General features: G+C 38.7%; 2 protein-coding genes across 3 annotated transcripts in view; both read left to right on the top strand.

Moving 5' to 3' along the window:
• LOC122710446 (protein split ends-like) overlaps positions 1–10,429 on the top strand; it is an 82,088-nt gene extending 71,659 nt beyond the window's left edge. The window contains 6 exon segments of the mRNA XM_043928310.1: positions 64–7,683; positions 7,849–7,965; positions 8,206–8,322; positions 8,471–9,226; positions 9,433–9,591; positions 9,781–10,429. Of these exon segments, the coding sequence (XP_043784245.1) occupies positions 64–7,683; positions 7,849–7,965; positions 8,206–8,322; positions 8,471–9,226; positions 9,433–9,591; positions 9,781–9,909 (8,898 nt within the window). The 3' untranslated portion in view covers positions 9,910–10,429.
• A 3,818-nt stretch (positions 10,430–14,247) lies between these two features.
• On the top strand, positions 14,248–17,026 carry LOC122720712. 2 transcript variants are annotated; one of them, XM_043947604.1, is made up of 5 exons: positions 14,248–14,463; positions 14,566–14,640; positions 15,038–15,535; positions 16,232–16,502; positions 16,693–17,026. In XM_043947604.1, the coding sequence occupies exons 2-5, from the start codon at positions 14,574–14,576 to the stop codon at positions 16,916–16,918; spliced, it is 1,062 nt and encodes a 353-aa protein (XP_043803539.1). In that variant the 5' UTR covers positions 14,248–14,463; positions 14,566–14,573; the 3' UTR covers positions 16,919–17,026. The 2 variants fall into 2 exon arrangements, with proteins under 2 accessions (XP_043803539.1, XP_043803548.1); XM_043947613.1 differs by having other exon boundaries at positions 14,554–14,640.
• Positions 17,027–18,057: the final 1,031 nt, after the last annotated feature.

The raw sequence follows: 18,057 nt of genomic DNA, 5'->3' as shown, positions 1-18,057 counted from the left end.
CGGGAGAGGGAGGAGAGAGAGCGGGAGAGGAGGGAGAGGGAGGAGAGCGAGGCAAAGGAGAAGGAGAGAAGGGAGAAGGAGCGGGTGGAGCGGGAGAGGAGGGAGAGGGAGGAGAGGGAGAGGCGGGAGCGGGAGGATCGGGAGAGGAAGGAGCGGGAGGCGCGGGAGAAGCAGGAGAAGCAGGAGAAGGAGAGGGCGAGGAAGGAGAGGGAGGAGCAGGAGAGGCGGGAGAAGGAGGAGCGGGAGAGAAGGCGGGAGGAGAAGGAGCGGGTGGAGAGGGAGAGGAAGCGGGAGAGGGAGGAGAAGGAGAAGGAGCGGGTGGAGAGGGAGCGGCGGAAGGAGAAAGAGGAACGGGAACGGGCGGAGAAGGAGAAGAGGGAGAAGGAGGAGAGGGAGAGGGTGGAGCGGGAGAAGCACGAACGGGAGAAGAGGCGGGAGCGCGAGGACCAAGAGAGGCGGGAGAAGGAGAAGTCTGAGCGGGAGAAGAGAAGGGACAGGGAGGAGAAGGAGAAGGAGAAGAGGAATCGGGAAGAGGAGAGCAGCAGCGGCAGGCGACAACCCACCGAGAATCACGTTCATCAATCTGCCTCGCAATCGCAAAATCAAATATCCCCTGCTCCGGTGTCCATCAAGCGACGGTGCTCGTCGCAGGATGGACCACCCGAGGAGGACGCTAAACGCATGAAGATCTCGGAGCACAGGAGGGACAGCAAAGACCGGCCTAGGCAGTCGAACAGGAGATCGGAGGATCGCAAACACCGGAACGATTCTCACAGGTCGAGCCGGGAGAGCAGGGAGAGCCGCGACAGCAAGGAGAGCACAGGATCCGTCCAAGGATCCCAGGACAACGGTAGTAGTAGTAGTAGTAGCAGGGAGCAGCAACAACACGGTGGTAGTAGCGGCGGCGGCGGCGGCGGCGGCGGTGGCGGAGGCGGTGGCGGTGGTGGCGGCGAGGCGAACAACAGAGAGAATCAACGGGAGAACAACCGAGAGACCAGTAAAGAGAAACAACGAAGCAAGAGGAATCGTTCGGAGAAGGAGTCGAGGGAACGAAGCCCGAGGGTGTCTCACGAGTCGGATAAAGAGTTCCTATCGAGACTGGATATCTCGAAGCGCAATGATTCCAACTCGCCGAGCGAGCAGAGTACGAATCATTCGCGAGAAATGCAGCAGCAGCAACAGCAGCAGCAGCAGCAGCAGCAACAACAACAACAGCAACAACAACAACAGTCTTCCATGAATCTGCACAGCGACGTGGACGATGGCCCTTTATCGACTCACGACATCCAGGTGGCCAGACATCCATCCGCCACCACAGACACGGACAGCGACGAGCCGAAGAAACACTCGATTTTCGACATAGTTGACGACGAGCCTGCCTACATCAGCATGTACGACAAGGTGAAGGCACGCTCGACAAAGAACATGCAGAAACTGGAGGAGGAGAAGCGGCAAGTACGACTCAAGGACAAGTTCTCGCAGTTGAAACAGAGTCGAGCGAGGAGGGAGGAGAAGAAGCAGAGCACCTCGTGGGACGGCGACTCGGTGTCGAGCAAGGCTTTGACGGAGGACGAGGCAACCTCCGAATCCGACTCGGCCAGGGCCAAGTCTTTGTCGAGGAAGAGTTCCAGATCTCGAATTCACTCGGACACCAGCGAGGAGGAGGAGTCGTTCAACAACAAGATTCGAAAGGTGGTGAAGACCGAGAGGTTCTTGGAGAGCGACGTCGACCTCGGATTCGCCGACACGGAGGAGAAACACAATTCTCTCGAAACGACGAACGTGGTAGTGAACAGCGTTCACTCGAACGTGAAGGAAGAGCCTCGTACGTCGGACGACGACGAAAGAGTTCCCGTTCCTTTCCGTGGCAATCATCCGGCGATCGTGGTCAACAATCACGAGCGCGACTCCCGTAAAAAGTCGCACAAGAAGAAGCAAAAGCGGCAAAAGAACTCGATATCGAACGAGGAGAACAGCCTGAAAACCGAGTCGTCGGAAACCGTGGTCGAGCACAAGAACAAGTCGAACACCGTGGCGAGTGGTAACGCGGATTGTCGACCTAATCACACGTCCGAGTCCATCAACGTGTCCACGACCGCGACGTCCGCTACGACTACGCTCGAGAACACGGAGGAGAGGATAAGATCGGACAAGAAACAACGGAACAAGAAGGACAAGAGGAGGGACAGGAACGGCGACGACAAAGCCAAAGCGAGGAGGAAGAGGTTGAACAGGCAGGAGGCTAGAGATTCGCAACGAATGGAGGATATATTCGGCCCGTTGTCGGACGACGTGGACGACGGCCCGTCCAACAACGCTCTTTTCAATCGGTTGGGTAACAACGCGTACGCCTCGGACAGCGACGGTGGCCACAGCCCTGGGCTGGACGTGGAGCGAGCCAGGCGGAAGGCGGAGAAGAAGCAGCGTCGCCACCAACCGGAGGACGAGAACAGCGTGGACTTGGCGGAGGCGGGGCGTGAGATCGAGGCGAAGCTTCTGGGCCTGCCCAACTCGCCGAAATCGGGCGTGGCTTGTACGGAGAGCAACGACCACGATGTGTTCCGGTTCACCGACGATAACGACAGCGTGGAACCGTCCACGCCGTCCGCTATTCCAGAGAAGGTGAAAGAGAAGAAAAAGAAGAGAAAAAAGTCGAAGGAAGAGCGCAGCCGGAAGGATTACCATCATCATCACCATCATCATCACCATCATCACGAGAAGAGCGGCGAATTGCCTTATTTGGGAGCTGATCCCAGCCCTCCGAGGGCCAGTAGCCCTCTCGTATCGAAAACGATGTCGCCTACCTTACCTACGCCCAGGGACACCTTGCTGAGTCCCATTCCGAAGGTCGTGTCCAACGTGACGACGATGCCGTCGATGACGCCCCCTCCCGTGGTTGGAAGTGGTATTCAATCAACAAAAACGGAAAAGAAGAAGGACAAATTTATACCAGGGTTCGGTATCGAGATCGATGAAACGATTCATGATAACGCGGTGAAGAGTATCTCGGAACCGGAGGAGCGTGAGAGCAATTGTCAGTCGCGCGGCGGTAGGGAGGAAGCGGAGGTGAATGCATCGACAACGCCACCCACGCAAACGGAGGACAAGCCACGAGTGGCCATCTCTCAGGAAGAGACGGAGGACGCAGTCGCTGCTTTGCTGGAGGAAACTTTCGGAGGATCGACGGAAGATTTCTCGTACGAGGGCGAGGAAGAAGACGCGGAAGCTGAAGACACGGTCGGAGCGACGGCCGAGGCGCCTCAAGAGGATGTCGAGGAGATGCAACAGGCCGTGGAAAGTCTGAACGCTTCGACGGGAGAGGGTGAAACTGATATGAAACCGGATACTCCTCAAAGCGAGCACGATCTGCAGATAGACACGGACACGGAAGAAGACCCGAACTACGAGACGTTCGATTTGACGCAACCGCCTAAAACGCCAGACATTCCATCATTCTACAAATCGCCCACGAAAACCATCAACGCTATCGCGCCTTCCCTGGCGGCGACGACAGAGAAGGCCATCGAATCTCGAATCTCGTCCATACCCGTGAAATCGCAGAGTCCACCGCCAACCTCTGTGATCGCGCATTCGTGGAACTTGAACGAGAAGCCGCGAGAAATAACGAAAACCGTGCAAGCGATGGAAAACGTGGAGACAAACGTGACCGCGGCCAGTCCGGAGAGGATTAACTCGCAGCAGGCGCGTCGAGCTTCGACCTCGCCACCTCCTCAATACAAACAGCCAGTCTTAGGTCCGTGCAGCGTACCGATTACCAGTGAAACTCCTAGAATAGCCGCGGTCAGTCCTAGACCACCGCCGATCAGCGTGCAATCCTTGTACCAGAAGCTGCCCGTTTCGCCGCAATCCCAGATGGTACCCATGCGACAAACCTCTCCCCGAATGCAGAACATCTCCGCCGTTTCGACATCAGCCTCCTCGAATCAAACTCCTCTGCCACCTCTAGTTCCATCCAGAATGCCACCTTTGGTGCCGTCGCAATTGTCGCCGAGAATCCTGCAACCGTTGTCACCTAACGGGCAATGGTCTCGAAACTCGGCGCTCAGCCCACACGTACCAAGCGTCGGTAAACCGTCTCCTCCACCGGCCAGGATAGCTGTAAGCGTGCCCGTTTCAGCGCACAGACCGGAAGCACCCGCGCAACAGATTTATTCCACGGCTGCCACCCAACAACCCGTCATTCAGCACGCTCCTGGAATGAGAGCTTTGGCGCCTAGTCATCCGAGAGGAGGCTTGCCACCTCTCACGCTCAATATCCCACACCGTCCTTACATGCCTGTACCACCGTTGGCTCCGGGTGTACAAGTGAAAAGCTCGAGGGATTCCACCCTGGGTGGGAAATCCGTGATTGAGACGTTACTTCCGGTAAATCCTAACGAGCCTCCCCAGCGACTCGAGGAACCGAAATTATCGCCAGCTGTTATTCCAGAGCCCACGAACAAGGCTTCCACCTCACCTAAAGTTCCATCGCCGAATCAACCGCCCACGTATATTCCCGAGACGGCGAAGATCGAGATAAACGCCAGTACGTCGAGCCCAGTGTTCGGCAAACCGACCAGCATCTCGGACACTTGCACCTTGTCGTCCAGAAATCAGAAACAAATTTCAGGCGCCATAACGACGGATGGTAATTTGTTGTCCCCGAGACAGAAGCAAGAAATTTCGAGCCTTCAACTTTTAACTACTCATGTGCCACGCTCCTCAACGCCGAGCCCTGTGATAGTCAGTCATGGACAATCTCACCTAGTCCACAAGTCTGTGGTGCATACTATCGGTGCATCCACCGTGTCTTCGGCCAATCAACCGTTGATCAAGACGGTTGTACCTATAGTTTCGCAGCAGATCGCGTCCACGGTACCTGTTTCCGTATCCGAAGAGAAGTGCATCATTGCGCAGGCGTCGCTACCTCTTAGCACGAGCAAGAGGCACTCGCCGATAATGCAGAGCAGTCAGTTGTCGAAGCCTCATATACCATTAGTATCCACGGTGTCGCAAGCCATTATCGCTAGAACTGTACCATCGACGGTATCCACGGTATCGTCGCCACCGATCAACAACGAGCAAACGACGACCGAGTGCGTGGAATCGCGTCTATCGTCGGACCAAGAGTTGGAGGTGGATGACGCGCAGATGGCGCAAACGGCGCAGCCCATGCAACTTACTCCGCCCATACAACCTACACAACCGATGGACATTATAAAAGAAGAACCGCCCGAAATTTCGAAACGAGAAGACACCACGATGAAAGAGGAATCACGCAGCGAAGAATCGGAACGTCCGTTGAATCAACCAATCTGTACCAACGTGGACGTGAATAATCTTACCAAGGTAGAGTCACAGGATCTTGTCAAATCGGAAAAATTATTATGTACGCCGAAATGTGAATCTAACGATAACAATCTTGTTCCCAAAATGGAAATCGAGCCCTCTTCGGTTAAGTCAGAATCCGCGAACAACGAGATCAAGGAAGAGGAGGCTGTGAAAGAGAACGAAGAAGCGGATATGGACGAGGAATCGGCGGAGGATCCGTTGAAAGAACCGAGCACAGATCCACTTGCCATCGACGTGTCTAAAGAGGATCCAACGGATAGTAAAGAGGATAGTGATTATTGGTCGGCCAAAGAAGTGAATATCGAGAGCGTAATAAAGAAAGTAGACGCGTTGTGCGATGGCGAGGGCAATGACGGTGACGAAACGCAACATGATCAAAACACCAGTAACGAGACGCAGGAGCAACCGAAATCCAACGAATCGGAATGGTTCAACGCCGAGGTAACGGAGACCGAGAACAAGAAGAACTTTGCAGCAAACGATGATCAGGATGAGGGTGTAGAAACGTGTGAAAGTGAATCGACCAAGAGTCGTCGTGGTAGGACAAAGAGCAGACGTGGCGGTAGCCGAGGTGGAGTAACCACCAGGCGAAGCAGTAGAAATACTGCTACTGTAGTGCATAAACGGGGAGCGAGAACTCCTAGAGGAAGCAAACATCACGTGGAGAAGAACAAATTGCCAGCTGACGTTTACGAGTTTCACGACGACAGTGAGGAGGACAATGCCGGACGGCCACGATTGATTCTCACGATCAAGTCTCCAGTACCGAATCTATCCGGTCCCAATGCGCAACCAGCGACACCTATTGCCGCAGTGAAAGAAGTACCGCCAGAAGAGTTTGTCCCTCCAGCGGCGAACACGAGAAAGTCGAGGAGATTGGCCGAGAGAGATGGAATTAGAAACACGATCGACGATGTGATCGAAGATGTCGTTCGTGGTTCCGCGGTGAACAAGAATGTACTGGGAGGATCTGGCAATGTTCACGCTACCAGACGAAGCACCAGGCACAACAATTCGCCTCGCGTACAGACCACGATGCAATTGACCGAACCTAGAAAGTCGCCGAGAAGCATGCGCGGTAAATCTGCGCGAAGAACATCCGAGAACGATGACGACGAAGAGTATCGCGAATTGATGAAAATGAAGGAAACACCATCCATACCTCAAGACCTTCAAAACAAAGAAGAGAGTGTTCCAACTCCGGATGAAACTCCAAAAGCGGAAGAGGCCAGTCAACCTGTATCAGAACCAACACAGAAACCAGTTTCTCATGAACCAATGACGCTGATAGATCCGGTGACTGGAATGTTGATACCGATGAGGGAGTCGGAGGAAGGTCAATACATTCCAGTTTCTACGACCTCTGGACAGACGCAATCCGTAAACAGAAATGCGTGCGAGTCCAGAACTGCTCCAGTAATGATGGCAAATGCTGTTCTTAACACGAGTGGAGTGTTAAGACCGAAACCACCTCAACCGGAAAATCTAAGTATTTCCGAAGAACCGAAAAAAGAACAAATTCAAGAACCGGGCCAAAATCAACAGATTCAACCACAGACCAGCGTTATAACGAAACCACAATCTCCGGTAGTTCAAGTAACCTCTACGGTCAGTATAATTCAATCAGCGACAACTTCCACCACCGTTACTTCTGTGGCTACAACAACGGTGGCGATGCCAACGACACCTACTTGCTCAACTCAATCGAAGCCTACGAGCCTCAAGGCTCATGTATTAAATGCTAGTAAATTAGCTACACCAGTGCAACAACAAGTGGTGATCACGAAACCAGCAACTCCTAGCGTGCCTAGCCAATCGGTTGTGCAAAACATCGTAAAATCCACTCAACCGATGCAAGGTCTACACCTACAAGTGTCCAGTAACAGAGTGGTCTCGCCGAGTTTGAGCCCACGCAGTAAACAAACACCACAAATTAGCGCAGCGAATGGAAAAAGCCAAGGGCAGCCTATGTCACCAGTTCTCAATAATACTGGTGTTCCACCGAATCCGAAACAGCATCTTTTGCAAGCGGCCAAACAACAAACATCCGCGATAGTGAATCTTCCTTCTCAAAAATTACCTATGAACGTTCATCCAGCTAATGTAACTACAACACCTACCCCAAGAATCCATCAACCTGTTTCCCAACCAACAGCATTAAAGGCTATTAATGGCCAGCCACATCCTCTGAATCCAAAAGCACATTTGCTGCAGGCAGTGGTGCCACCAATGGTCACAGGTGCAGTAGCCAGTCCACCTACTCAACCTCATATGATGAATCCACAACCCGCTAATGTGAGCTGTTCGCGACCTCCAGCACCAAAACCATCAGTAAGAGTTTTTTGTTTTTTTTTTTACATATAATATAATATATATAATATATAATATATATATATATATATATTTATTTATATTTATATAATATAATATAATTGATTTGAGAAAATAGATTGACAAAGTTAAGAGAAAAAAACTTAATTTCTATTTTGATTGTAGGTAACGGGAACAATGGAACCACCAAAAGTAGAAGTATCAATGTCTGGCTGTATTATGGTTCCAACTGCGAGTCCTCAAGCTCGAGGGGTACCAATATCAACTTATGAAGGACCATTGGTAAGCAATTAATAATCATAATTTGTTATATTTATTATTATTTTAAATCATATATAAAAGTATTACAATTATATATATTGTTTATTTGTGATCCATGCTTATTTTAATTTTGACTTAAATTAATTTGACTTCATCATAGTCAAGTGTCATAATAATAAAAAAAAAACGGATTGTGTGTAACTATATATATATATATTAAAAATGTCAACAAAATAACTAACTTGGCTTGGTTTTGGCTAGCATGGAAGTGCGGGTGCTACTCCATCACCAGGGGGCCAATATGGACTTGTCCCCCCACATCGATCCCAGAGTCCTCCATTGCCTCCACCTGCCCATCATCATACTAATGCTTCTCAGGTACTTACTACGCTAACTTTATTGTAGTTTTATTAAAATACATCAATATAAAAATGTTTGTAAAAGATGTTTTTACCAAACCAAAAAAAAAAAAAAATTTTTCGAATACTGTGTAAAATGACTTTATCCACAATATTCTCGTATCTAGGGTGACGTTGTAAACCATTTTGGAGGTCTAGCAAGAGGAGCAGAGATACCACCTCATTATATGCATCCGCAAATGCTGCAATATCAGTACCTACGTGCACAACAAGAGGCATTAACAGCTCCACGGATATATCATATTCAAGAAACTCGATCTCCTCATTTACCATTAGATCCTAAACTTGAAACAGGCATAGAGGATAGTCACAGTCCACCATTAGAATTGAGACGTAGCGCAAGAACACCTCAAGATCGGACTACTGATAGTCCTCAAGTAGCTCAAGTGTATATGATGCATGGAACAGTGAGATTACCACCACCACCACCGCAATATAATGCTGGAAGTAATCCATCTTTAACTGGTGCGCCAGCAGCTGCCAGAGGTGGTTTTTACGAGCCTCCACCGGCGCATTTGCGTTCTCAATATCCTATCGCCGCCAGTGAAGCGCCAAGTGATAGAGCAATTACACCAGATAGGCCTAGAAAGCACCAAGTAGTTACTCCACCTCATGCTTCTCAAGTGCCACCACAAGCAGACTCGTTTCAAATGTTATTGCAACGTTATCCAGTTATGTGGCAAGGACTATTGGCTCTTAAAAACGACCAAGCAGCAGTACAAATGCATTTCGTTTTTGGTAATCCCAATGTGGCAAGGGACAGTCTACCGTGTAATAGCGATGGCTCCACTCCACCATTGAGAATCGCTCAGAGAATGAGATTGGAACAAACTCAGGTCGAAGGAGTAGCGAGAAAGATGCAGGTATATATTCGAAAATTTTAATTTTAATTTAAATTTTAAATTGTGTGATATATTATAAAATATTATTTTTACACGTATCTAATAATATTTTAAAAAAAGTTAAAATTAAAGTTAAAATAATCTTAAAGCAAAAATTAAAAAATAAATGATAATATGATATTGTTAATATTTGTTTCTAGCTAATTTATTATTTTTTATTGTTTCAGATGGATAATGAACACTGTATGCTCCTCGCACTTCCTTGTGGTCGAGATGAGGTAGACGTACTACAACAAAGCAAGAATCTCCAAACCGGATTTATAATGTATCTACAGCAAAAACAAGCTGCTGGAATTGTTAACATCGCTGCACCAGGATCACAACAAGTATGTAAAGATATATATCTGTATTATAACATTAATATATTTCTCTCGAATTACTTATTAATAGTAATTCGATAGTATCTATGGAATTATTTCAATAAATAATTATAGATAATTATAATATAATATAATCCAATAATATAAAAAAAAAATGTCTCACAAAAATAAATATGTAATTAATTTTGTTTACAGCCTGCATATGTAGTTCATATTTTCCCATCGTGTGACTTCGCAAACGAGAGCTTGGCGCGAATCGCGCCGGATTTGCTGCATCGTGTTGCAAAGATCGCTCATTTGCTCATCGTTATTGCCACCGTTTGAGGCCAACCAGTGGTCTATTGGATTACAATCTATCTATATTTCTCACCTTCACGCACTTATAGGACACTTTGCACGTGGCATGAAGCCTGGAGTGTCCTCCCGACGAAGTGCAGTATCGTACAACAAACGATGAGAATATTTCCGAGAGAATGAAAGATTTCTTCTTTGGAGTTATATCAGTGACAATCAAACGGATTCTTTTGCGAATCGTGCCGACCTTCTAGATCGTAGGCCTAAAACGTAGGTACGGGGTTGTGTAACGTAGAGAGGCTAGCACGGTCAATGTATCAACATCACCGAGCGTGTCTTTCTTCTGCAGTTTAATTTGCGATGATGAGTTCCATTCCTGATATGGAATGACTCTCAGTTCGCTCATCACTGATGACGTTTGTGAGATCGACCGACATCACTCTTGGTCTTTCTGACAAGCGGGTCAGGCACAACCCCAGTCCTTAGTGAAGACCTTCGATTGATAAAAAACCACGCGATGTCCTCACTGTGAAAAGAAAAGATTTAAGGGGAAAAAAAAAAAAAAAAAAAAAAAGGAACAGAAAACTCACAAAACTCGTCCCTCCTCTAGGAAAACAGTAAAATAATATCTACCGTTACTCTAGATGGACAGTCGATTTCATAAGTAAGAGAATAGCAGAAGAAGATTAAAAAAAAAAAAAAACTAACGTACCCTACCACTATAATACACGAGCTATTTTAAGTAAGGCTTAGATATTAATGATACTGTATAAATTATAAGCGAGCCAGCGAGGGCATAACTACTGTGATTTTAATTATTTAACGATATATATCTGCGTAAAGACGAAGAAAACAAAAAAAGTAAAACATAAAATGGTGACCGAGTCTGGTCCACGCGGTATGTGATGTGTTTTTTGTATAATATTGCTCTATATAAATACCTATGTATTATATTACCTGTAACAATAGTTGCTGCTGCCGCTGTTGCTGCTGCTGCTCGTATCGAACTAGAAAGTAAAGTTATGATCTAGACTTCTAGTGAAAAAACATGCAAAAGGACTACCTAAAATAGTGTTTATCCTAGTGTAATATAATTTCCCATAGCAGGATGTAACATATTATTATCATTATTATCATCTTAGCACTATGTACATTATAAACAAATTTTTAATATTCTTATTTTGATTCTTTATTACTATTATAATTATTATTCATTTTATTATTATTATTATTATTATTATTATTATTATTATTATTATTATTATTATCATCATCATCATCATCATCATCATCATCATCATCATCATCATCATCATCATTATCATCATTATTGCTGTCATCATCATCACTAGTATGGCTATCATTATTATTATATTATCATTATTACTATTATTGTCATTATTGTGTTATTATTACTTATTATTAATTATTACTACCACTACTGCTACTACTACTATTACTATTATACTATTATCATCACTATTACTACTATTATTATTATCACTATTCTACTACTACTATATCGCTGCTATCAATTATTATTAACGTTATTACATCAGGCTAGTTAGAACGTACCAATCAACATATTAAAAAAAAAAAAAAAAAAAAAAAAAAAAAAAAANAAAAAAAAAAAAAAAAAAAAAAAAAAAAAGAAAGGGGCTCAAAAGTATGTCATATTGGACGAATAGGATACAGTATGACCGATCTCATTGACCATTGACGTTGCCCCATTCTGTACACTTCCATCCCCATTTCTCTTATCCTTTATCGCCTTCTGCGCGATGTGTCATAGACTCTTTAGCAATCGTATCGAGGATAATAATGCGCTTACGTGTATAGACCAGAAGTTATATTATATCACACGGAGCCGTGGATGAAAAAAAAAAAAAAAAACATTAAGTAATATAAAGAAACTTACCTATTTACGATATTATTGCTGCTGCGCATAGAGCGCATGCCTCTAGAGAATAACCTTATAAAAGTATTAGGGATGGTCAAAACATATATTATTTCTTGCGACCATGTTCAATTGATTCGAAACATCGATTATTTTAAATCGATTAAACGAATATTGTTATGCACAGTTTTTCCTTCTAATTTGTATAATATACAAAGCTCTGTAATTATTAATTAAATTTTAATTATTCATTTTTTTTCTATTGAATATCAAAATGATATATATGACCTGAATTGTATATTGATATTGTATTATATTTAGTAAATACATCTTCGGTTGTAATCAGATTATTTTTAGTACTCGTAATGCGAACAATATATATTGTCCAAATCATACGCAATGTTCTGACAATCCCTAAGAATCGCGATTAATTTAAGGTAACGCGGATACTCGTGGAGCGTGTGCATGTACAGTGTAAAAGATGCGTTGTGCATATGTACAGTGTAGAAGTATAAGTGAGCGAGCGACGATGCGTTTAAAGAAAAAGCATATATATTACAGCTACGATTAAGTATACATAATAGGATGCGAATAAGATGTTCACGTTGCGGTTTATTTCGTTCATTTTTATTAATTATCTTGTACCATTTTTTTTGTTTTTTTCATTCCTCTCCCTCTATATCTATCTTATATCTTTTTTTTCTTCGATATTTTTCTGCTCTTTTTCTGCTCCATTTAAAATAGTTTTATATGTATAAAAAATTCAATTTTCCGCGACGTGTGTGTCTATATCGTGTCTTATCTATCTTGTAAAATATCTGTGAATATTATGATTTAGTTTCTTCCTATTATAGGCTACTGGTATACAAAAAATGTTTATGTTACTACCTACTTAAGAGAAAGAAATGTACAGATATCACCATTTTTGTTTTGTGTTTTACTGTAGTTATTGATAATTATATGGATATTAACGATAATAATAACTATGATTAAAAAAATTCAGCACGGCTCGACGCGTCATTTTTGAAACCCGTTAAAAATGTGTGACGTTTAATTTATACGTGAGATTCATAATGGGGATGATTTATTGCTTACATGATTTATCGAATACAATGAAAAAAAGAAAACGACAAACATTAAAGCGTTTATCATTATAAGTCTGTCATTTAGAAGTTTAGAAGCTGGACTTCATCATTCGAGAGGTAAAAAATAATATAATACGTAAAAATAATACAATTCGTAATTTATTCGAATCTTGTGTGATACATTATTACCATGTTTTCTACATTACTTTTTATGCAATAATACTCATATTGTCGCCTATTTAATAATTCTTAAGTATTCGTTACGAAATTCATTCATGATTTATCTTTTTTTTTTTTTTTTTTTTTAATAAAAATAATTAATTATTTTTATCGTATTAAATGCAAACATATGAGGGCTGATAAAAATGTTCTTTTTTCGATATATTAACAAATTTTGTTATCAAAAATATATATAATACATGGAATTAATTTTTGCCCTCTTTATAATATCCACAGTATTAAGATGCATTTCTATATTATGCTGCTTATAATTGGTTATAAAAATTTTTCATACTATTCATAAATAAAATATAAATTTTAAATTATAATTACACATATAATTGCATATTTGATATTATAAACGGGACATTCAATATATTTTTGAGTCAATGTATTTTGGATATGAGACTTCGTTACAATTCTCATATATGATGTTATGAATCAAGAAATTGTTGAAAAAATGATTCAAAGCTGAAAAAAGATGGCAACTATAAATATACAAAATGTAAATATTTCACAGGTAAGTATATTAAATTTTATAAAAAATTTTGCGTGCCTTCCGTCAAATTATATTCTTCTTATATAAATTTCGATATAAATTTAAATATTTGAATTTTATATTAAGAAAATATAATTTGGTAATAGAAGAAGAATAAAGATAAGATGAGAATTGGCCATCAATGTTCTTTTGAATGCAAAAAATATTTTTCCAAAAATAAAATAAGAGTGAGATTTATGAATTATCGCCATCTTTTAATTGTTTTTAAAAAAATGATTTTTTAAAGAAATATTTTTAACAAAGATGACGTTAGTAATCAATTCTTTTTCTATTATTTATTTTCTCTATATTTGTATTTTATTCGAGATATTTTAGAGATAATGCTGATTCCCGAATTTTTTATATTGTTTCTATTTTTCTTTATTATATTATATAATTCTTTATATATTATATATATTTAAATACTAATGGATATTAAATACTAATCTTTCTCCTTTATCCGAAAAATTTATTCGTTATTCATTATTTGAAAAAAATTCAAATACAAGTCATTACTATATTATTATTATTATAAAATTGGATTTCTCACCAGGTAATATGATATTGAATGTCAAATCTATTTTATACGTAGTTTATGCCTGTTCAAAATACTTATTGTAAGTATGTATCAATAGTTTATAATATGTTTTATATATATAAAGATCTTGTATATATATAAGATCTAACCGGTTTGTATGATATTTTTACATTATTACATTGTTGATCTTAACAGATTAATATGTATTCAAAAATTATATATATATAATGAGTTGTAGGAATTGTACTTAAAGGTTAATCTGTTTCTTTGAAATTGTGCTGTAACATTACTTTTTATATTTGAAAAGGTATTTATTTTATATAATATATATTTTATATGTAATATAATATATCATTTATATGTAATGTAATATATCAACAAAACTATTGCTCATAAGAATGCTTTGAAGAATTTAAGATGGCGCTATTACGAATCAGCAATTCACCTAATGTATTAACAACTTTATCACAAATCTCGTATACAGGTATGAAATTTATAACTTATTTTTATTATTAATTAATGAAATTAAATAATTAAATTATATTTGTATCAACAAACAAATTACCATATCTATTTTATCTTTAGTATATTTAAATTTATAAATAATTTTAATTATAAAAAAATATAAGTTATATTTTAGGAAAAATTATATCATATTTATTTATTAACTTTATACTATTTCTCAAAGATATTGAATATTTTCATAATGATTATTTCATTTTAATAATTATATATAGTTAACAATACATTTCTTAAAGTATTTTGCGTATTTTAACATTAAAAATTAAGAAAATATTTTAAATCTTTGTAGAAATTTTTTACATATTTCTGAAATAATTCATAAAATTCATTAAATTCTTTTTTTTTTTTATTTTTTTCAGCACGTACGCCATTAGGTGAAATACAATACACACGATACGCAACTGCGCATCGTATGAAAAATCTTCATATTACAAGTGTCCGTCGTTATCCTGACCCGCCCACTCTACCGCTTCCTACAAATATCTCTGAAATATTTGCAAATGAGACTGGCCGATTTACTCCTGAAAGAACACGAGATATTGCCGCACCGATATTACTATATAGCAAGAATGATTGCACATCATTTTCCTTGGAACAATTAATAAAACCGAAAGAACATTTGAGTAATTTGGAAAACTGTAATGACACGCATATAGATTCATATGATTGTTTTGGAGCGGTCAGTTTAAATGGCACGATGCAAAGCAATGTACCGAAACCATTTTCCTCCAATGGAAAATCGACACATTTGAATATGCCAGGTGGTCAATGGGCCAGAGATGGAAAATTTATCGCCGAAGATATGCAAAAATCGCATTATAGAAGCAGTCGTTTAGAATTGAAACTGAATAAAAGCGGTTAGTAAAAATTTTGATGAAACAGGTATTCGATCGATTATTTATAGTTTCCACATCAAAATTACAACATTAATATATGCGAATTATATATAAAAAAAATATTTTTTTATTCGCGAACTCTTTTTTACTTACTTTTTGACATTGATTACTTACCAAATAGATGTTCTAATTCTTTTATAAGAAGAGTAATCAAAAATTGATTATATATTTCTGTGATTGAAATAAACAAAAATTATATAAAAAATTTAATTAAGATATTTCAAAAAATTGAAAACAATTATTCTATAATATCAATTATATTAGAAATTTATTGAAAGAAGAATAAAAATAATAACTTTTTATTATATTCTTTGTATGTTATCATGTATATTGTATTTATTGTCAATGTATATGCTGATTTAAGTTAAAATCAAATTTTGGAAATAAGAATTTTTTATGGATTTATTAATTGACTTTATAAATTAAACATTTTAATAATATTCGTAATTGTGCATTCTTTAAGATTCATTTGCAAGTGTTATAAAACGAAAATAAAATATTTTAAAAATGTATTTGTTACTTCTATATAATTTACAATGGTTGTTTGTACATAATATATTCATGAATTGATATATAATGAAAAATCAATTAAAGTTGTACTTATGAGAAAGTATTTATCAAAAAAATATTGTCTGAAAATTGTAATTTTTTACTTAGGTCTAATGAGTCATGTCACAGTGAATAAACTTTTCCAAGCAATGTACAATTCAAAATATATCTATAGTATGGGATATTCAACAAATACGTCGTTAAATAATTTATCAAAATCTAATGATAAACAACAACAACAGGAGATTGAAGAAAAAAAATTGTTGAGCAAGAAAGAAAGATTAAGAATTATAGCAAAAGATTATGGAATTACTATTACCATATTTCATATAGGAATTTCTCTAGTATCTTTGGGTGCTTGTTACGCAGCAGTAATTAGGTTTGTTTTTGCAATTTTTTTTTCTTCGATGTTCTTATAAAATCTTAATATTTTTGAATGTTATTTAATTTTTTTCTAAAAACAAATTAAAAGTTAAATATACTTTACAAAAATATATGAAAAAAACAAACTTATACATTAATCGTATTAAAATGATTTCAAATATTGATTATAAAAATATTGATTTCAGAGGAATAGATTTAAAACCTGTAATTCAAAGCATTTTCAAATTAGAGAATGAACAAATAGAAAGTATCCTTGGTAATTCATCAACTTTTTTGGTTGCATACGGTATTCATAAGTTACTAGCGCCCATTCGACTTTCGATAACATTAGGTGTAACACCATTTCTTGTAAAACGATTAAGAAAACTTGGAATTCTTAAATCTCCAAAGCAAATAAAATTAAGTACATAAGAATAATACTTAAGTGCATGATTATAATTGCTATACGCTTTGTAATCTTTATAATTTATAAAAATTGTATAAATTATTTGATGAAATAAACTTATATACACATATAAATCATTTATTTTTATGTATATATTCGAATTTATTATATATAAAGAATATAATAAGTTGTAATTACTTTACACAACGTCACGTATATTTCATGTATGATATTTAGCGCATCTACGATAATGTAAGTACGGCTGTAATTACAATAGTTTTACTAGTAAGTTTTTCTTTGATTAATCGCCGTAAATACATATGACATACACAAAAGCTCGGCAGTTTCAATGGACGAATTGATCAGTTATATTGGAACAATGATTGCGCTCGGTACGCAAATTTTTACCGAGAATTTTCGAGTCGACTCCCATTTATCGAGCCTTTCGACATTTGATTACGTATAGGAAACATACGAAAATGCCAATTACTTGGCAAACATGTATATGTACATAACTTTTAAAAAATATATTATAGTACATAGTAAAATTAACGTATGTAAATATATATATACAATTCAGTTAACCTAGAGTAATACACACGTCTTATAATTTTATTTTATATCTTTCAAAGATATACTTGCCCCAACTTTATTCTATAAAGGCAAGATATTTGTAAATGCATTAAGAAAAGAAAATATCATTAAAAACATTTTTAATAAAATTCTTAAATGAAGTAGAAAAAAAAAATGTTTAAATATTTTTGGAGTCTTATAATTGAATATTGTAAAATATTTCTAAAGCTGTTTTGTAAGAATATAAAAATTGTTCGCGAGATTAGTAAGCGTAATTGTTTTCAATTTATTAATGATCAAACCCGAGATAAAAAGATTGAAACAATGAGACATGATTATTTTTTGTGCATAGTAGAAAAGTAGAATATTTATAAACATTGAACACATTTTTGTAAATAGTTTGAGCATTTATAACTTAAAATGATGAGCTATTGTATCATAATGAGTTATGATTTCTATTAATGAAAAGAAGAAGAAATTATTACTTAAATATGATGCAAAAATTGTCTAATAATACTTGCAAACTAATCAATGATTAGTTTTAACATTTTATACAGTTCTTCTACAACTCTTATAAAAATACAACAGAAAG

Source organism: Apis laboriosa, unplaced genomic scaffold (genome assembly GCF_014066325.1).
Source record: "Apis laboriosa isolate Shangri-la unplaced genomic scaffold, ASM1406632v1 scaffold105_cov147, whole genome shotgun sequence".
Taxonomy (NCBI): domain Eukaryota; kingdom Metazoa; phylum Arthropoda; class Insecta; order Hymenoptera; family Apidae; genus Apis; species Apis laboriosa.
This window is presented reverse-complemented; position numbering and strand designations above follow the sequence as displayed.